The sequence below is a fragment of the Nannobrachium achirus genome (assembly GCF_963921795.1).
Source record: "Nannobrachium achirus genome assembly, chromosome: 1".
Lineage (NCBI taxonomy): Eukaryota > Metazoa > Chordata > Actinopteri > Myctophiformes > Myctophidae > Nannobrachium > Nannobrachium achirus.
Window position 1 is genome coordinate 32,405,698 of NC_137810.1, and position 22,500 is coordinate 32,428,197.

General features: G+C 44.0%; 1 protein-coding gene across 1 annotated transcript in view; it reads left to right on the forward strand.

The window, feature by feature from the left end:
* Positions 1-11,124: 11,124 nt before the first annotated feature.
* The window catches only part of exoc2 (exocyst complex component 2), a 58,341-nt gene continuing 46,965 nt past the window's right edge, over positions 11,125-22,500 (forward strand). Inside the window, exons 1-2 of the mRNA XM_080732184.1 lie at positions 11,125-11,243; positions 21,641-21,805. Coding sequence (XP_080588310.1) covers positions 21,688-21,805 — 118 coding nt within the window. The 5' untranslated portion in view covers positions 11,125-11,243; positions 21,641-21,687. The remainder of the gene's footprint in view (positions 11,244-21,640; positions 21,806-22,500) is intronic.

Consider the following 22,500-nt stretch of genomic DNA (forward strand, 5'->3'; position numbering starts at 1 on the left):
CACACGCACATACACGCACACACACGCACACTCTCCTTCCTTTCCTGTACGCCACACTACCTCTTCCACTTAAGACGGGAAATCTGTCACCGCCTCAAACCCATTAGCGGCACAATTTACTGCCCCCACCCCCCATCGCCTACCACCACCACCACCACCACCACTGCAATATGTACTGTAACCCCCTACTCCCTCTTATTAGTTGCTGTGTATCACACAGTATATTAACCTAGTACACACAGATTATCACCCAGCGTGTACTAGACCAGTGGTTCTCAACCTGTGGGTCGGGACCCCCAGAGGGGTCCCAAAATTATTTGGGGGGTCCCCAAATGTTTAGGTAAATGTTGTTTTCTCACAGTAAACAGACAATGTCAATTTAAGGACTTTAAAGACCTTTTTAGTACCTCTGGTCAAACATTGTTCAAATTGTCAAATATTAGAGGCAGACATTGTGAAAATACAACTGCTGCTTTTCTGTTATTTTCTGCTATTTTCACAATGGAATAGATCGAGTCAAACTAAATGTAATGCCAACTCCTACGATTCCAAGTACTTGTGCAGGGTGGGCGGTCTCCAGTTCAAATATGATTATTTTGGGGGTCGCGGCCTCAAAAGGTTGAGAACCACGGTACTAGACTATCGTACAGTACAGTACAGGCCTGTCCTGTCCCACCCCCCCTCTGATTGCTTTGTGTTTGTGAGACAACTGGTTCACAATAGTGTTACCCTGCTCTCCACATCAAAGAGCAGCCTGTGTTTAGCTTCCTCTCAGTGTCTCGGCCTGGCTGTGTTTTCACTACAAACAGCCGCTCTCTTTTCAATCTCCCCACCCACCACACATGTATGCTGTGTATACACATGTTTGTACACACACGCACACGTACACACACACAGACACGCACACGCACACACACACACACACGCACACACACACGCACACGCGCACACACACACACACACGCAAACACGCACGCACACACACACATGCTTAACGGCAGTCATCACGTACATGCCGGCACACGCAAACAATGCACCACGTGTAGCACGCAGGCACGCATGTACGTATCTGTAGAAATATTTACTACTGTACTGATGTAACTCTGGTTTGTTTATTGTGCACGTGACCCCAGCCGAAGGCATGGGGGAGAGTATGTTTTCGTCTCCATCCGTCCATCTGTGCGTCCGTCCGTCGGTCTGTGCGTGCGTGCGTGCGTCCTCGCAGTTTGCTACCACCTAATCTCAGTCGCCGTTGGCCCGGTCGCTGCCAAAATGAGCATACACCCTCCCTGGATGCCAATTCAGAACCTCTGACCCCCATTTTTCAAATGGGCCTGTTCTAGCGCCACCATGAGGCCGATGTTCGCAAAACACATTTCTGTACACTACTCTTACAGATGTTGTCCAAAAATCCTAATTGGTTGGCAGTATCTCGACAGTCATGTGATCGACATGGATCTGTCCGATTTTGCATATTCCATCCTGATTGGCTATGATTGGCTTCCAAAGTTTGTAGGATTGAGCCGTCTTGAACAAAATGCCTCAAATCATCAACGCAGCTTGCGACTAACTAGGTCAAGGAACAAATGCTACCTTTTTCACATTGGCCTGTTATAGCGGTTTGAAACGCTGAGGAAGGCCAGTAGGCCGAAACGCGTCCGTTTCTCTAAATAGACTGCTGCTGCTGTACAGGCTTAAATAAATAAATAATTTTAAAAAGTCATCATTAAAGAGAGTGCGGATATTCCCTTCATTCTGAATTCTACTAGAATCTGCACCCAAAGAAACTACAGACCTCTCCACAAGACTCCAGCAGAGAGCGCGCCTTCTCCTAATGGTACTGAACCAGTTAGGAGTTCTATTGTCCTGTTATAGCGCCACCAGCAGGTAGACTTTAGCAAAACACATTTTTGGAACACAATGCCTCATATCATCCATGCAGCGTCCGACTGCCATGAAAGGTCTAAGATTGGCGAAGAAGACATGCCACCCTTTTTACATTGGCCTATTATATCACCACCAGGACGCCTGGCCTGGTGGAGACCTGTGCTCGGAAGAGCACTGCTTCTAGTTAACATTGCTTCTTGCATTCTTCTTGGGGGGGGGGGGCAGCCGTCTTTTCTGATTTAGGCCCCAAATTGAACTATATTCGACCAAAAGCACAAAGTGCAACGTTGCGTATTGCTTTTCAATTGCAGTGGCCTACAAAAACCACATAGACGATTACATAACAGACCATAACACTGAAAAATGCTGATAATGTTACCGGTTCATATGATACTATCAGTCTCTTATGTCATATTGAAGTTTAGATGTTTATGGTGCTGTGATTACATAAGTGTATAGGTAAACAGCTTACAACAAATACCTATATCTTTATACTCAGTCTGTTGAACGATGAAGTAGCCCTCTGCAATGACTGTGAGCCTGGCAACTGCTCACAATATGATTTTGATACAGACAGAGTGCGATATTAGTGTTGACTTAATCATACATCACCAATTAATCATTTATTTATATACAAAACCATGAAACATTCAAACAAAAGCTAGGTTTTGTTTTTCTTCTTGCCCCTTTCCTCCATGTACATTGCTCTCTCTCTTATTCCTTAAGAAGTGAAATCACAGTGGAACACTCTGTAAATGATGTTCTTGGGAGCCCCCTTCTGGGCTCTAGCTGTAGCTGACTCTAAAAATCAAGAGAAGGCAAAAGGCAGGCAGAGAGTGCCTGAGGAAACATCAAAAACCTTTGTGTCTTCGCATGAGACCCAAGCATAACTGACGGTATCAAGACGACATGTTAAGCCTATTTGTTGTAGGATAATATTCAGTTGATATTTGCAGAGGCTGCCTGACTTCCTGCTGTCTCTCTGATAAATCCTTATAGACCAATGCTTGGAAAGGAAATCCCAGTGCAGCATTACAGGACTCATTGGATTTAAGATATTCTTTTCTTTTCACAGAGCGGAAAGGAAGAGATGAACTTTCACAATTATATAAAAATGTCTCTGCTTTTTTAAGATATATATTTTTTGCCTTTATTGATAGATTACAGTAGACTGACAGGAAATGGAAAGAGAGAGAAGAGGAGTGACACGCCTGCAGCAAAGGTCGTTGGGATCGGGAGTCAAACCCACGGCACACATCAGCAACCTAGGTGCCCGGACCACTACCCTAAAGCCGCCTGGGCCATTTTTCTCTCCTTTAAATATGGTTTCCAAATTCCCATTTACTCCATCTCTCACATCCAGCAGTGTTCCCAGTGGCAGTAGCTTTGCTCTTTCAGTCATGTATTATGCTGTTCTATTTTGTGTCCTATTGTTTCACTCACTTCCGTGCTCTTAAATTACTCTACTTGATCAAATTCCCTTTTTCGTGGGACTTTCTTGCTCCATATGTGTGGTTGGCCTATTTTGAATCCAGAAAATGATAAGGGTCCAATTGGAATAGAACATAGTGACCATATAACTAGATACCGGGCGAGCTCATAGCTGTGTCCTCTCGCTCGCTCTCTTCCTGATTGCAGTTGGCATGGATCCATCCTGTACACAAATAACCACCAGCTGTAACGAGCTCCACCTGTTTATAAACACAAACAGTTATATCCACACACTACCCTGTCGCTATTCATCAGAGGATGGCCGGGCTGATGAGCACATGTCATACCTCAACAGTCCATCCCTCTGGAGGTAACCACTTCCGTTAGAAGGTCAAAAGGTGGCAAATAAGTCGTTTCTAACTCAAGTGCATGCATGCAATATTTCAGAACTTTACATATCGTTGTTGTCGGGTCGGATTACAAAACCAACGGTTTTGGACATACAAGGTGTATGTCCAAAACCGTTGGTTTTGTAATCATCTTTTTAAAAATCGCACCAGTGCAAAGAGAGCGGTGCAAACACGACATGAGGTCAGATACTATGACAGTTTCTCAGATATTAATCATTTATTTATGTACAAAATCATGAAACATTCAAACAAAAGCTAGGTTTTGTTTTTCTTCAGATACTATGACAGAATTGTGACATCATTCACAATATAAACGAGTATCCATTTGATAATTCATAATTCTCTTGGTTATTTAAACGTTAATAATGCAATAACGTACTGGAAGAACAAAGAAGACTCATTGCGTAGAGTTCTCTGGCGATGGATGCAGGAGGTTGATAGTGAAGGACTTTAACACAACACAGTGTGCCTGTATTAGAACAATTAACCTGTCTTAGAATGTGTTTAACCAACCCAAGAGAGAAAGCCAAGGACCTAATCAAGTGAAACAGAAAACATCACTGTCCCTTTCTCAGAACAGGAGAACTGCACAGCTGAAGGTGTGGAACCTGTTCCAGCAGATCAGTGCAAAGGCCAGCTCAGTGGTTTACTCAGCCGCTAAAGCCTGCAGAGACCATGGAGACAGGCACTGCTCCTTGCCTGTGAGCCAGCGAGAGGAGCCTCAGACAAAGTCACCCCAGTAGAGCTGAGTGAGCTGCGATCCACCATCATCAACCTCCTACATCCATCGCCAGAGAACTCTGCGCTCATCAATAACATTACAGATATCACCTACATGATCACTGTCCCATTTCTGTTGGGAAAACATGGCAAAGGCCAGCTCAGTGGTTTACTCAGCCACTAAAGACTGCAACGACCATGGAAACAGGCACTGCTTCCTGCCTGTGAGCCAGCAAGAGGAGCCTCAGTCAGTCACCCCAGTAGAGCGTGTGTTAGCACAAACCAGTCAAAGGCTGTTTGTTTGTATTTTAAGCTTGTATTAGCTGTGTGTCATCTAAAACCTGTGACAAAATAACCACAGTCTGTCTAAAAGTGTGGTTACTTTCTCAGGTTATGGGTAATATTCCACTCATACAATTTTGAAATTCAAATTCAAATGGTCTGTTATGTTTGGCCTATTCATAACATCATGTCACATTTCACAGACCAATCAAAGGCCACGAACGGTACTAATTCTTCTAACACGTTCTAAGACAGGCAAACCAATTGGAAGCCTCTGTGTCTATGACATCATGGACAAATCAACAAAATCAAAGCGTTTGATTGGTCTGTTCTGTTTGGCTACCTCATGACATCATAGTCAATAATAGGGTAACACGAAGCAGAGCTTAGGAGTGGTTTGCACCGCTCAAAAATGATTTAAATTAGTGAAAATAGCCGATCTCACACAACGCGTTATGAGCTTGTAGATCTGATAGTGTCACTAGTTTCGTGCAACAGTCTTGTATGGTGAAGCAGGGCTTTACTTTACAAAAGAAACGTACAAATTTGAAACTTGGAGATACAAGGTTTCTGCCCGAACAGTGACGATATTCCAAACACTGCATCACTGCTGTTTATCATTGGAATATGGATTCTCACTGGCTCTGCCTCTCATTTATAATGACGTGTGTGCTTCACTTCTGTACTCAGGCCTTTCCCATGCAGAGAGTTGTTCTCCTCTGTGCTCGGGCCCACCATCCAGACTGTGCCTCCTGAGACACCGTAGCCTGTTGTCTTGCCGGCGGGGCCTAGGGAGTGGTGTTATGGCAGGGCAAGGGGACATGTTATGTTAACCTGGGTGGTAAAAGCCTGTACATATCTGAGAAAATGCCCCCTCCTACTCTCACTCTCACCCGCCTCTCTCTCATTAAAGCCTTTCTGCAACTGGTGTTATCCCATTGTGCCTTCCCAGCTAGCAACAGTGATCAATGCCGCTAATGTTTATCACTAAGGCAGAGTTTCCCAACTTGTGGGGCGTGACGATATATTGCCAGTGGGTCCCCAAATAATTGGCAAAACACTATGATTAAACAAATTCGTTTTCATTGTGATGCTGCTGAACAGAAACTCAAAGTGTATCGTTGCGAATGCTCGTGAGATTTTCAGGTGGGTCCTGATGCAGAACGGTTGGGAACCGCTGCACTCAGGGTGTGTCAGGTATTTTGCTGCTACCTTAAGAAAACATCCCTCCTACACCTCCATTATAATATCTCCATCCTTACGTGTTATCTACATCCTTGTGTTCTCCAGCCATTACGAGCAGTGTGTCAGCAATCAGACTGAAAAAGGCCTTCTCAGTTCCCGCGTACTCTCTCTCCTCCATTGTGTCCATCGCTATGCTTTTCCAAGCTAAGCCTGGCACAGGCTTGGATTTCCGGAGCCCAAGCTCCGAGCCCAGGGAACTGGACTCGTCTGGGAAGAGGAGCTGCAGGAGGTGGAGCACCACTCTGAAGCAAAACAAACCCAAATATCAGGGGTTTATTTAAAATCTCCCTGTCTTATATTAACAGCAGTGCTACAGGCTGGAGATTAGTCACACATGGGTCATGGGTTGCTGAGCCCCACTTAATTTCCCCAGGAATCCATATTTTGTGTGTCTTGTAAGTTGCAAGTTAGCACCAGGGATTGGGTTCGTGCCTTGTCATTAGAAATATGTTATTGCACATTTTGCAGTTACAGTGACTACGAAAACAGTAGCTGTCTGACAGGCATGGTAGACATTCTATATCACACTGAAGGCAAAACAAAGACACGAACATTCTGTATTTCACGTGTATGATCACCTGTCCTGTAAGTGATCCTATCCTCTAGGAACTTTTAATGGCACCCTTTGAGCACACACTGTTCCAGATGTGTAGATAGATATTACCGGTACTCTAATGTTACACACATACAGGTTATTGTAAACGTCAAGACTAACCATAATGATCTCACTGTAGTGATCTTTGACATTGATAGATTCATGGTTGTTTGATGTTGCCTTTTGGCTCGGACTACAGTTGAAATACCCCCCACAAGGAAGGAAGTGCTCACCCACTGGTCGCCTGTTCCCTCTTTAGGAGCTTGGTGGGGGGAGAGGACGGGGTGGGGGGGGATTTGAGTGCAATATTTACAGTGACCTTTTCCTCTCGCTGGCCAGGGGCCCATGGGAAAAAACTGGAGGAGACAAACAATGAACAATAGGGTTCGAGGATGAGCTATGGTACCAGCGCAGCGTGTGCCATTACGGGATGTGAAGATCACGGCGTGTAGGAGGTCACAGTGAGGATCAAGGCCCCATCGCTGTCCCCCCAGCACACCTCCAACACCTGCCCAAAGAGACATGCTCCTCTATTAAAAGCACCATCTTCCTCACTAGATGCCAATTCAGTCGGCAGAGGACAATGAGAATCTATGAAAATGATCTATGAAACCACAAGCTAGCCAGGGTGAATAACTGGGCACGAAACCAAAATTGCGCACGGACAGCTGTGACCTGGCATCATGTTTCTCCCAGAATCCTCTGTGATATCTCGCGTGCAAATGTTTCTTTATATCTGTCATGAGACTGAAAGAAACCCCCCTTGAGGGCTCCATTAGCAGCAAATAGAGGGTTCTGTTCTAGGTTAAATAGCTGGCATGCATGATATGTCAATGTTCGTTCTCCGTCATCGACGAGGGCTGCAGTACCCCTGGGACTGTGACCAAAGTCCTTAAGGCCTCAGTTGGTGTTTATATAGACAAATAGCCCCTGTGCCGCATGAGCATCTGCACTGATTAGTGGCCAACCGCCCAAATCACAGTTTGATCCCTCAATGATCAGATTAACCCTGTCTAATTGGAAAATACTGTTCCTCAAGGGACTGGGCCTTGCCTTATCACATAAATTATTTCTGCCCTGCACAATTTGGTGAGATAAATGTACTGGTATCAGTATTCTAGTGTGAGCCTGGGTGGTCTCTGTGGCAGCTCTAATGATGCTGCGCCTTTCCCAGAACAAGTGGAAATGCCTTGGTGATACACTGTGAAAAGAAAGGAAAAGGGCCATCTCCCAACGGGACCTGGCACTCTCACACTCTCCCTCTGACGTGAGGACATCGACAGTAAAGTCCTCTCCATACTTCGACCGAAATGTTCGGTGAGTTTTGTTTTCCGACGTGCAAATTTCCGAACTCGTTCGGTTCAATGCTTTTCAGAAGTCCCGAGGGATATAATTTTATGGTAGAAAAGGACCTTTTGACCGAAAACGGCGGTTTCGGTCGAAGTATGGAACGGCCTTAACACTTCAGAGGGCCATATTCCCTAGTTGACTGTGCTGTATTTAGGCTATTCACGTGACATTTACAAATCCATTGTACGTATTTAAAGAAACTTCTTATCCAGAGCCATTTACAACCCACGAATAGCTTTGATTTACTAATATACTATAATTAGTTCAAAGATGTTTTACAACATGAGACTGAGAGTTGGAGACTAGAGCTGCCTGGTACCTGAGTGCTGCTCAGTTGGCTGCCAAATGCAGATCACCAACAGATAATCTACATTGATGATTTACTGTAGCAAGGATGGGTCACATGCAGAGGACAAATTTCCCCATGGGAAACTCACTCACTCACTCACTCACTCAGTCACTCACTCACTCACTCACTCACTCACTCACTCACTCACTCACTCACTCACTCACTCACTCACTCACTCACTCATACAATTACTGTATGTGCAATGAAATGTTGGGGTGTCCCCCAGTGACATGCTCAACAGACTGTGCTTACAATATATATCATTAAACAAAAAAACTAAAAATAACAGGGTATAATACAATTAAAAAAAACATAAAAAGAGAATGCACATACTCTGATGGGAGAATGAATTAGCAGCCTGGATACAGTATAGGCAGAGTTACAGCAACTGTGACATAGTATATACAGTATACAATATATACAGTACATGTGCAGTGCAATATGTGCTGAGAACCTACAGTATATGTGAAGGATTGACCCATAATAAAGAGGAGGGGATCTGATTACAATCTGATGAGACTACAAAACTGAGGAGTTATGGAGAAAGTTGGACATGAGCTTACTTTCACATACTGTCAGTCACTACACTTTATCCTAAAATGTTCATTTACCCAAAAAAATAAATAAAGAAAAAAGAATGAATCCCACAAGTTCTCCAACTTCTCTCAACATATTATCCCCCCAAAATGAAGTGTTTTACGGAGGAATTCATTCAGACCTTGTCGATCTGATCTGGAGATAAGTATTATATAATAGTATTGTCTGCTGTGCTGTGCTGTAGGTTACTAGGTCTGCGAGGAAGAAGGTAGCACAATGGGATGTTTATCTTTGTGTATCACCAACATAATCTCCATGGGAAATAAAAGGTTACCATGCCAAGGTCAACAAGGGGTTTTGTTTTGAGAGTTAACTGCATTGAATATTGCACATGGAAAGATACAATGAATTAGGCACGGAAAGATACAATAAAGGCATAATCCATTTGCTTTTCATTGACAAAATGTCAGACACAATTAGCTGCAACTTGCAACCCTACACCAACCATTGACAGCCCATACATCCAAACAGAGCAGAAGCGTTTGTGACAAATCTCTCAACGGTCCTGCATACCACCTGTTTCTAAATTGTACATAATGCAGTAGTCAGCAGCAGTGCCGGTTCTAGGATTCAGGTGGCCCTATGCAAGATTATTTTAGGTGGCCCCCCACTGACGGACGCACACGTACGCGTGCATCCGTCAGTGGAGGGCCACCTAAAATAATCTGCAGCAACAGATCAAAATGTTCTTTTTGGAGGCATATTGACTTGCTCATGAATCAAGGCAGCCAGGCCTAGAATGAAGTTGGGTATTATGGGGAAGGAGGAAAGGGGAGGGCATATTAGAATAATAACACTAGTTTTTGGATAGGGGATATATGACATATTATATAACAATATGTTTAAAAATGTGATGTGGCCCCCGCTTTGGTTGTGGCCATAAGCGACCGCTTATATTGCTTATGCCAGGAACCAGCCCTGGTCAGCAGGACGTTCTAACCATTCTGTGTGGGTGATGGTAATTTTTTTCTAGTTTGGAAGCGATCGTTTTCTATAACACAACGTCCTGCTGACCAGGGCTGGTTCCTGGCATAAGCAATATAAGCGGTCGCTTATGGCCACAACCAAAGCGGGGGCCACATCACATTTTTAAACATGGGTGATGGTAATTTTTTTCTAGTTTGGAAGCGATCGTTTTCTATAACACAAGGTTACACCCCGCCATTCCGAAACACCGCCATTCCGAACATTGACTTCCATTGTTAGGAACCCTAACAACCCTAACCCTAACCCTAACCCTTACCCTAACCCTAACCCTAACCCTAACTAACCCTAACCCTAACCCTAATCCTTACCCTAACCCTAACCCTAACCCTAACCCTAACCCTGTTTCGGAATGGAGGTGTTTCGGAATGGCGGTCTGACACCCACAGAATTTATTGACAGAAGGTATCTCATAATAACATGTCTACGGTGGATTTTTATGAAACAAACACTTTGCAGATAGAAAGAGTAGACCTATAATTCAAGTTTTCTGTACAGCTGCAATGTTTTGGTGACTTACCATTGTTTAATACAATCAGATAGGACTTTTCTGTTTTGGATGTAGGTCCTATGGGCTGTCAATGGTTGGTGTTGAAACTGTAGATGCAACATATTAAAAACTAAATCTAGAGTTGCAAGGTGCGGCTGACTGTATGTAATAAAGCACAAAGTAATATAATGTAGGAAAATAATATTGATCTAGCATTACAGCTTTAAATGGATAAAATATCAAAATTCAATCCTTAGATACAATTCATCTGCCTTATTATTATGGTTATTTATATACATAGATGGATTATTATTATTATTGTTATTATTATTACCCCTATCATCATCATCATCATCATCATCATCATCATCACCATCATCATATTCATCTTCCACCAGGCCATGACAGGTCTCAGTGGTGTAAGTATAAACTAAGTAAGATTAGGCCTATTACAAAACACACACACACACACACACACACACACACACACACACACACTAAACACTTCAGCCCTATATATATTTTCGGCCATTCGAAAATAGCAGATCTGCTATTTTCAAAAGAGTTTTATACATTTTGAACTTGGGACATGAAATGGGACATTCTGCATAATGAGTACTTTTACTTTTGGACTTTAAGTATATTTTGATAGCAATACTTTTCTACTTACCCTGGCCTAGTAAATGTTTTATTCGGGACTTTTTCCCACCACCACTGTTCATCTTCCACCAGATCATAGGTCTGTGTCTGGGTTGGGATGGTTGGGCTGGGGTAGGGTCAGCAGCGGGAAGGGAGGGGATTCTTTTGGGGAAAGAGAGAGGCTTCAGGCTTGCTTTGACTACCGGAAGTTTACAGAGGAAGCAGGAAAGCTCGCTGAAATTTCACTGGTCGCTTTTAAAAACCGTAAGTTCTCATTTTCTGTTACACACCTTTAAAAGTAATTAGATAGAGAAAGTCGTCTCGTTTCCCCAGAAAGAGGTGAGGTGACTGTCGCTTTAGGTTACCAATTTAACCGTCTTTTGAGCTCTCCGAGAACATGCTAACACAGATTAGCCTAGCTATAGCGACAACGGTAGCTGTCAAAAAGTGTCAACAAAGCAGCGTCTCCTCTCTCTCTCCTGACTCCTATGTGTCGTTTGGAGGCTTGTCGCTCGCTCCTTGTAATTAACTTGACCATGGCATGTTTATAGATGCTACTGTGTGCAATGCTATGTCAAGACGGCTCACAAGCTAATGTGCTAACTATAGAAGCAGCTGCTTGGCTTGCACGTATCATCATCCTTTCCCCTGGGAAAGTAAATAAATAATAGCCGTGTATTTGTGTGATTGTCTAGGAAACGCAATGTTCGTATGCATTTTGACGTTAAATGTCTCTCTCATAGAAACTGGAGTATGATAAGAGCTCTATTAATGAGCTGTCATTGCGTATAACGTTCCTGATTGCGTCCTTGTCGGGTTCTCTAGGTTGACTGATCATAATTCCGACCTCTCAATAGTCCGACTAGGTCACCGGCGTCAGCAGGTTAGCATTTCACCAGGTTACCATTCACCAGCGAGTTAGGGTTAGGTGGTCGGGCCGGAATAAGGTGCAGTTATTACGGGATTATATGTCCTATAAAGAGTGATGGAGTTGATTTCAGTCACTATGACTGCAGGCAGGCGGCAGCAGGCTGAGGTGGGATATATAATCCCGTAATAACTGAACCTAATTAAAATAAAAAATGAATAGCCTGCATCAGTAAGCATTAAATACAAACCTATTTGACCATCGCCCAGAAGAACACGCTATAAGGTGCTGACGCATGCTATTCATTTTTATTTTTATTAGGTGCAGTTATTAGTTATTATATTACTAAAGATTGATGGAGTTGATTTCAGTCACTGACTGTGCAGGCAGCAGGCTGCACCCAAAATGCATGCAGCTGCCAAGAGCCTCAAAACCGCAGCCCAAAACCCAGTGCAGAAAGATCTTATTTGTCTTTATCTAGCCTATATCTCAAATTAACAGCAAACAAACTTGTATCAATTATGTCAATATCGTTGCTAATAGTATCAATTGTAATAGTTGTTGTGTTGTTCATAAGTAGGCTATGCAATATATAATTGATTGAATTCAAGTTGAAGTTGTAACAATTAGTTGTAATATTAATGATGTAATACTCTACATCTTTTTCAAATGTTGTATAAAATTAAAAACCATTGAATGGTTGTTATATTGTATGTACTAGTAATGAAGACGCCTTTAGATCAGAGGAATGCAAGTACGCCGCTCTCCCCAAAACACACTCGCCCCAGGTTCAAATATGGTGACCTCGGAACTGTCGCCACCAGGTATTCCTAAACATAACCTCAGTCAAACTATGCCTAAACGTACCTTTTTTCAAAATCTACATTTCTGTGCTTGTTACAGGTCGGAGTACACACAGAAATTCATGCTGTGTCTCATGTTTGCACGTGTGTTAATATGAGTTTGGGTGCATAAACCCTTACCCTGCATGGGAATGAAACGGAGACAGTGCATGTGAAAGAGATGAACAGAGCACTGTTTCAGCTGTGGTCTTAGAGCAAGTGCAGAAACTGCAGATACAGCTATTTCCCAGTAGAATTCTAAAGCTTAAAATACTAGGTATTTAATAGAACTAAAACCCCTGCCTGTTATCACACGGTGGTGGACTAGTGTTAGTCACTGTCAACAAGTCTAATATTACCACTAACACTTCTCTGTGTTGGGCTTCTTAAGTGTAATGTTTTTGAACAGAACACAGACTAAGCCCTAGCTCTCCAGGTCCTGTGTGTCTTTGTCAAATATTGTTGTAGCAAGCAAGCTTTCTTTAATTAGGCCTTTTTAGGGAAAACATCACCTTACCATGTGTGTTTGTTTAACTGATTGATTATATGTGAGGGAGCGAGAGGAATTGATTGACAAGTAGGCGGGTACAGTGTCCCCCGGATCAAGCTGTCATTTGAGCCATCATCCGGAACCAATGACATGTCCCCTGTGTGAGTGCCTCTCAAGTCCTATACCTCCACCCTCGTCCTCCGCCTCTCCCTGACTGACAGTACCCCTCCGCTGGGGGAAGGGGGACTTGAGGCTACACAAGGCCATTTCCTGCCCCCACCTACGCCCCCTCGCAGGGCTCTAATTGGAAAATTTGGGTGGCCCTGCTTGTTTGTTTTGGTGGAATGCAGTGGGGTTATATTTTCGTGGCTCTTTCTCAGCGGCGCTGCTCCGCGGTGGAGCCCGGGGTGAGCTGAGCGACGAGGGCGGTCAGGGCCCTGCCTTGTTTGTGAAGTGGCACTTCTCTCTCACCCCGGTCCATGTTTCCCACTCTCCCCCACCTGGTAGCCCCCACCAGCCACCCACCCTGCTGACAGGCTTGCTGGACCACTGGTTTTCACAATCCCGTTTCCATGACCCAGTCGGACCACAGACATGGATGGACCACACTTGATCTGGAGACAGACAGACAGACAGACAGACAGACAGACAGACAGACAGACAGACAGACTCAGGCTATAGAGTTTGAAAGGGTACCAGACACAGACAGTGGCTCATAAAAAAGGCTCCAATATTAACAGTACATATTAACTTTGAATATTTACTGTACTTATTAAACTATTAAAACCTGGGCCGATTCTACAAATGACTTCTAAATCAAGTAGTTCTCACACTTTCAGGATTTTTCAAAAATGCAGCACGGCACGAGGTGAGGCGCTGTGATCTTGTATATATTTGAACACCCAAAACTAAAATAAAAGATTACACTGATGCTTTCCTGGTTTGAATCGGTTAACATTGTTTTTCAGTTAGGTATGACATTGCAAATTAGTGAAGCTGTTTATTTGTCTTATAGGCAACATTGTTTTTGTAATTTATGCTAGTTTGTGAGCTCCTGTCGGTGTATGGTTCTCACGCTGTTGACATGTTTTCCTATGCAAAGCAGCAGAGGTAGGTGGTGGCGACCCAGCACGGGTTATGAAGGCTTAATCCCCTGGCTCTATTTGCCATGTCATTCAGCAGAGCTGCCTGTCTCCAGTCGCTAAGCCCACTGAAAACATCTGCCTGCATTCATGGGCCTAAACGGCATAGATCTGTTTATTGTTCCAGGATTCTAAAATGAGAAATCATTGCATGCACGCCCAAATGTGAAATGCAATTCGAGACCAACAAACAGACAAACAGCCCGAGCCCAAGGATAACAAACCCCGAGTACAGACGGTAACAGGGAGAGAGCCAGAGGCAGACATCTCTCTCTCTCTCTCTCTCTCTCTCTCTCTCTCTCTCTCTCTCTGCCTCTCTCTCTCTCCCTCCCTCCACACCCCCTCTCTTTTTCTCCCACTCTCTGGACAGACACCCCAGCAGCCCCATGTTGAGACTGGATGCTCACAGAGGAAATGCTGAGTCATGATGTTGGAAGAGCTCAGTGACTGTCCAGCGGTTGCAGCGTTCGCTCTGAAACATCAAAAATCGTTCGTCCTTTGACTGAAATCGCTATTTCGTCAACCGTCAGCCACGCTATCTGTTTGCATGTTAAAACCTACACAATATTTCCTCAGTCCGTGACCGTGTAATCCTCAGTGTGCATTTAACGAGAGCGCACAAAAGGTCGTTTTTAGGTCTATTTGATTACATTTTGTACACACTCTGTGTTAAAAATTGACATATTAGCGCTTGGAAGTTTACTGAGTTTATGGTCCGGATTAGCCTAAAGCCCCTGATACACGTAGCAATTATTTCATCAATATCAACCAGCAACGACCAGAGGTGTCAATTGGGTATGGCCATTGGCAGCGTCAATTGGATTAATCTTTTTGTGCCACGCGTGCAAGACTTCAGTCATGTTGCCATACCTTATCAACAGGCTTGATAATGATTTTTTTCCCCCCCTTTAGCCAAGGTATGGCAACTGCCATATACCCAATTGACGCCTCTGGTCGTTGCTGCTTGATATTGATGAAATAATTGCTACGTGTATCAGGGGCTTCAAGTTATTCACAAAACGGTGGGACCGTTTTTGCCATTTCTTTCGGCAGTGAAGACCAGCTCTCTAAAGGCGAACGGGTGTGAGGGAGCACTGAGGAGTGGATTGTTTGAAGCTGTGCCCCGCACGGCCGCGTGTGATCAGGCCAGGTGATGTTTGGCCGGCTCTGTGCATTCAGGCTGGAGAGAGGGGGAGATCTTTTGAAGGAATCTGGTGTTTGTGTAACGTTTGGGGGGGCCACTGAGTGCGATGATGGTGTTAGCATGGGGGTACGTTAGCTGCACTGATGGAGACATGTAGGTGGGGGCGCAGGGGGGTGATGAGTTGTCTGAAAGAGTCCCTTTGTGCCCGCTCGGGCCATCTCTCTCTCTCTCTCACACACGCACACACACACACACACGCACACACACACACACCGATCTGCCAATCACTGCCACATGTTAGTCAGAGACGGAGGGGGGCCTTTGAGCTCGGGCGTCCTTATGATCTAAGGCATGAACGCCTCATTCATGGGATGGACACACTGTGCCAAGTGTTGTTGTAGCAGGTCATGTGGACAACGTTCACCTTTGGTCTGCTCTAGTCACATGTCATTGGTAGATTCATGTTTGGTCCAGCTCAGTGTCTCTCATCGGTGGAGTTGAACACTCCCGTCCCTCCCTCTTCCTTTCTGTCATTCATTGACCTCCTCCTCCGGCAAGGCTTTGGGAGGAGAGAGGAGGACGCCACATTGTTGTTGCCGGGATGGAAACCTTGTATGTCCAGAGCCGTTCGTTTTGTATTTATCATTTAAAAAAATGATTTAAAATAGTGAAAATAGCTGATCTACAAGCACACAACGCCTTGCACCGCGAGGCGTTGTGTGCTCGTAGATCTGCTATTTTCACTAGTTTTGTGCGACAGTCTTGTATGATGAAGCAGGGCTTTACTTTATGAAAAAACATACAAATTTGAAACTTGGAGATACAAGGTTTCTGCCGGGCAGTGCAGACTGCAGACATGCAGGATAGAAGTGAAGTTTAGTTGCAGATGAGCGGGCAGATAAATGTCTTGAGCTGCGTGAAGTCCACCTCCTGCTGTATGTGCTGCCTACCACCTCCCCGCCATACCACGTCCCCTGCATTAACCTCAACAGCAGGGGAAAATCAACCACACGGCCTATAACCTGGAACTCATGTCGTTATCAACAAGAGTTGAGCTGACTTGTTTTTTTTTAATTTTATTTTGATTGAGGTATTTATTAGAAGTTTTGCGTAGGAAAAGGTACAGTTTGATGACAGTACAGGTCACTGATACAAGGTCAAGTTGTCTGTGTAACAACATTTTACAAATCAGGTCGTGATTGTATAGACGTTTCACAATGTCTCACCTTAATTGGCTGTTTTGAAATTATGTTATTATTATGTATATATAAAAATAAAAAAAATAGTTCATGCCTTAATCCATTGCCACCGGCGACTAGACTAAAACCCACGGGACAATTTTTGGTGTATGTTTTGGTATTTGAAAGGGGTTTACATTAGCCTTCCGTGGCATTGTTTAGGTGTTAGATGAATGGAGGCATTCTGTGCAGCCGTGCACCCGCACGCCGCATAAAGCTTGTTAGCCACGCTCGCTAAGAAGTGCCCAGATTTTAAGAGGTCCACGGCTACCGCTGCACAGAGTAGAGGCGGTCCCACTGTTTATTAGTCAGCCTCCAAGGAAAACAAACTTGTCAATTATGAGAGGAAGACCAGAGAGGGAGAGAGAGAGAGAACGATCCAGGGAGAGAGAAATAGAGCGAGAAACGACGTAGAAAGAGAGACCATAGAGAAAGGTGAGAATTTGTTAGAAATACTGTACAACGAAGCCAACCATTCTATATGTAATTTTTGAAAATATATCTTATTGTTGCTTATAAGATTGTTTCTGTAATTATATTAAAATGGTAAATAAAAAATGCATTAAATTGTATTTTTAAATGCCTTAGCAATAGTTTATTTGTGACGGTCAAGCCAATAATGTTGGAAATTCTTAACTGAATTGACCATAAAAAGTGTGACTGTGTGACCAGAACCTAAACACATCCTAACGACATCATGGTTGGAAGGAATCCATGCAAGAACAAAAGTGACAAAACGACTACTATTTGATCGAGAATTAAATGACCACCGTAACTGCATTTATATATACAAGGTGTTTTATAACACGTACCATTCATCCGTCAGCACAGCTGTTGGTTTATATTGCTGGTTTCATCGTTACTTTGATGTAACCTACAAAATCCTTAGGTCACTATAGTATAAAACATGAGTCATATCATATGGTGGAAACAAGTTGCCTGTGAACGTAAGGGGATCCTCTGATGCCACCTAGAGGGTGAACACACGCTGTGTCTTATATGACTACAAAATGTCTCCCTCTAGTCTCTTCCAGCTGGAACATCAGAAATATGTTTATGATAAAAAATGTGGAGAAGTACTGCCTCGTTCAGGCCAAGGGCTGCGTTAGGCTGTAAGGTAATTAATTGTTACCTCTCTATTGCAGGGTATTCCTGATGTTGTGTGATGTGAGGCTTACGCTTTTGCCGGCTGTGTGTGTGTGTGTGTGTGTGTGTGTGTGTGTACGTACGTGTGTACGTGTGTGTTACAGAGAGGGGTCTGGGCAGTGTTCCCGTGTCCATGCACAGCCCCCAGAGTAAAGTAAACACAGCGGCTCTTTTCTCATCCCAGCCGTCAGCAGGCTCTCCCCAGGCCCGCGCCAGAGACCACACACCCAGACCACACGCACACACATATACACACACATATACACACACACACACACACACACACACACACACACACACACACACACACACACACACACACTGCCCAGACCTCTCCGCAGATCCTTCCACACACTCGCATAGACCACACAGCGCCAGTTCGGGCCCCTCGCACGCAAACCTCGCTGAGCTGTCATTCTGCCCAGCCTCCGTGTGTGTGCGCGCGCATGTATAGGCAGGGCTATTTGTGTGTTTGTGCACGTGTATTTCCAGATTTTTGTGTGTGTGTGTGTGTGTGTGTGTGTGTGTGTGTGTGTGTGTGTGTGTGTGTGTGTGTGTGTGTGTGTGTGTGTGTGTGTGTGTGTGTGTGTGTGTGTGTGTGTGTGTGTGTGTGTGTGTTGGGGGGGTGGGGCAACTAGAAACACTCTTGGAAACATACCGGTTGCAGTTAGAATGCTCTCTCTTTACAGCAGAATAAGAGCCCAGCCCTCTAACTCGCTCCCACTCCAAACATATGGGATTGATGAAGGACAGAGCGAGCACTCGTTTCAGGCCTGTTAACCTCTTATCTTCTCCATGTCACAACCCCCGCCCCTCCGTTTCCTCCTAACAAGCACTGTGCGGCGTGGGGGGGCCGCACAAGTTAGCCCCCCCCCCTCCCCACCCTCCCCGGGAGTTATCACTCTATCTTACGGGGACGTTATGGGGTAGGTTACTTACTACGTGGAGAGCCAGCGTCAGAGCAGCCGTCCATCCAGGGGTGTCACAAGGTGAGGGGGGGGGGGAATTGGAACTGAGTTACTAGGGCCCAAGGTGGAGGGGCCTTAATTATTTTATACTTTAGCTATTGCACCGAGTGCTGCGCTGCGAGCTTGTAGATCTGCTATTTTGTGAAAATGTGTGCAAAATCTGCAAATCTTTGAATATATTATGTATTTTTAAAGCTTCTGGGGGGTCCCTGGAACAAAATATTTTGAGATGAGGTGGCCAAATACATAATATATCATTTTGGGGGTCCTTCACATGAAAGATTTTGACTTTTGAGCATCACTGGACTTGCACAAATTGTCACGATTTTTCAAAAATAGCAGATCTACAAGCTCGCTGTGAGCTTGTATATCTGCTATTTTTCAATAGTTAAAGCACCAAATAATGCGCAATAATGCGTTCCCAGTCTAAATGGGTTAAACCCCCTCCCTCTATGAAGAACATTCATGGGGGGCCCGCAGTGAATCCTTGTACCCAGGGCCCAGAATTTGGTGCGACACCCCTGCCTCCATCCACCCTCCCAGGACGGTTCCGCCTGTGTGGAACACCTGGTGTATCCCACCGCCGAGCTGCTCTGAGATGCACCGTAACCACATATGAATGTATTAAATATCCAGCACAATCAAGAGTGCCGCTATTTAGAGAAATAGACCTGAACTTAAGGTAATGATAGTCATTTTAGTTTTGAACTATTTGACGTTCTGGGGAGTGCGGGCGGTGAGGGCTTTGCTTTCCTGTTTATACTGCCTCATTCTTTTGGTCTCAAAAAACACTTGAGCCCTATAGCGTTCCTATTCTGGGGTGAACATTGCAGTGAAAGTAGTAGATCTGCAAGCTCACAACGTGTCGTGTAACTTGCAACATTATTAATAAATTATTGTGTGAAAATAGGAGGGGCCTAGTATAGAGTTATGTTGGACTACGGTCAACTAAGTAACTAGGGATTAAGTGGTTAAGTCTACACTAGGAATGGGACGATAATCGTTATTATCATTTATCTTCATTTCATGGATGTTGGGGATATTGTGATTATCTCGATAATATCGTAAATCGCAATTTCTTTGGTCCCGATAATCGTGACGTGACATTTCCATATGGTCCCATGATCCCTAGGAGCAGCGAGGCATGTGCGGGCGTCCCCATCAGTCCCCATGCTGAACTTGCTTCAGGTCCAATCTGTGTGAACGCCCGCATTGTTTGTGGAGGACGTGTTTTGGCCTCGTGGCAAAGAGAGCTGCTTTGGAGGCCGTAGTTTGATCAGCCCCAGCAAGACCTGGCAGTCATTTATTAGCAAACATCTGTGCTGGTGAAATACATCCTTTTAGGATTTCTTTTCTATTTTTCCCTTTTTTCATTTGGATTTGGCCGTAGCTCAGCTAAATTGTTCTGTCTCTTTCCCCTACTCAGCCCTAACACTTGAACTGATTTGCATGGGCCGCTCTCTCTGTGCTGGTACCTTAAACCAGTGGTTCTCAACCTGTGGGTCGGGACCCCCAGGGGGGGCCCCAAATTATTTTGAGGGGTCCCCAGGTGATTAACTTAATGTGCAACATTGTTTTCTCACTCAACAGTAAACAAACCAACATAAAGTTTAGTGTATAGAGGGTATTATGCACATTTCTAAAGTGACAATTTAAGGACTTATTAATACCTCTAAAATTACAAATGTAATATTGGCAAAATTGTCAATTATTAGAAATTGTGAAATTAGCAGATCTACATGCTCACAACTCCTCGCATTTCGAGGCGTTTTTGCGTGGCGTTGTGAGCATGTAGATTGGCAATTTTCACAATTGAAGTGTGTTCACAAAATGTAATGCCTCAACTCTTAGTGCTCGTCAGGGTGGGGTGGGGTGGGGTGGGGGGGGGGTCCGGGTCCCCAGTTAAAATATGATTATTTTGTGGGTCGTGGCCTGAAAAGGTTGAGAACCACTACCTTAAACGCACCATGGTCACTCTGTGTTGTAGTGTGGAGGCTTATGTGGAAATGATTGAGGGAGGCCAGGTTTATTTATCCTTCGCCGTGAGGTTTACATTCCTCCTCTTCTCTCTGCTCTCCCTGTCTCCCTGCTCCTTCATACTTGGCTCCCTGCTCTATTTTTCCTATTATCTGAGAGATAACCACCGCAGCGTATTGTTGGAAGACCTTCAGGGTGGGGAAATTAACACTAGCCACCAGCCAAATGCCGCTATTTCTATTTTTCATGCATGGGGCTGGTAGGTTCATTTGTACTGCAATCAACTCTGGCAGCTAATTGAGCATCATGAAAGCAGATGGGGAAATCTTGGGCTTGAAAAACCGCTGTGGCCAAAAAGCAAATAGACCCGAAGACCCTTGTGAGGGCAGTGGGAAAACTACACTCAAAAGTACACTGCTAAAGGTGATAACCAGCTAAACTGTCAATTGATTATAAAAATAATAGATTTGATCAAATAATCGCAGGACACTACTTTACAATGAAGTATAAAAAAAAAGAAAGAAAAAAGGTTAATCAGACTTGATCGAGTTGGTTATATAAAAATAATTGTCAGTTTGTTGACCACGCTTCTCAATTATTGAATTAGTTGTTAGATGAATCATTAAGAAGATAATCGATTGCAGGCAGCCTTACAACGAATATGTTCTGCCTCCTTTCACAATGATGCTATGCCTGTCCTTTACAGAGTTATGACTTACTAATAATATTTATTCTGATACTTCCTCATATTCCATGCATATACTGTACTGTACCGTAGGTCTTAATTCCTGATGTGCTAGCTTTGTGTTCATTAATGACATAATGTTTATTTCTGTCTCTTCCCAGCTAAAGGAGCTGGGCATTCCTGTTTTCCTACCTGGCCTTAGGACACCATGTCTCGTGCCCGCCCACCCCCCCTGGTCACGGGCATCTCGCCCAACGAGGGCACGGCCTGGACCAAAGTCACCATCCGTGGAGAAAACCTGGGCAGCGGCCCCGCAGACCTCATCGGTAATATAAACTTATAATCAATCAACTGACCACACACACACACACACACACACACACACACACACACACACACACACACACACACACACACACACTTGTTTAATGCAAACTGGCATATTCGCACATTTACTGTATATTGATTTTAAAGAAGGCCTATTTATACTGTCTATATCTATGTATTTGTCCTTTTCCTTTCTTTTTGTAGCTCAGTGGGTGTGACAGTTCTGAGGCTTTGCTACGGGTCCTAATTATGTTCTTAGTTTCAGTATGTTACGGCCTAAAAACGGCTCACTCAATTTGGATATAGATAATGGAAGCAAGCATCGTGCAATTTATTTGCATTTGTATTTTAACTAAGCAATGGATGCTTAAAATACTGCTGCTGAGGGGAGAGACTGAATTATGTATTTGTTCTGTTCAAGTATCAGGGATGTTATGTAACATCAGTCAAATTCACAGCAACAAGCCATAGAGTCCACATGGTTAAAATTAGACTGGTTTACAGTTTGTTTGTGTTTAGCTGATACATAATGGGACAGGAGCCCTTCTTTATTTTGTGTCTGCTTGTGATAAGAATTACAAATGAGAACAGGGTTTTTCACGGGTCTAATGGTGCTTTTGTAACCCTGTGGACTGTAAACCCAGTAGAAACTAGAAGGCTATAATATTTTTCATATTTGAATCAGAAGAATGTT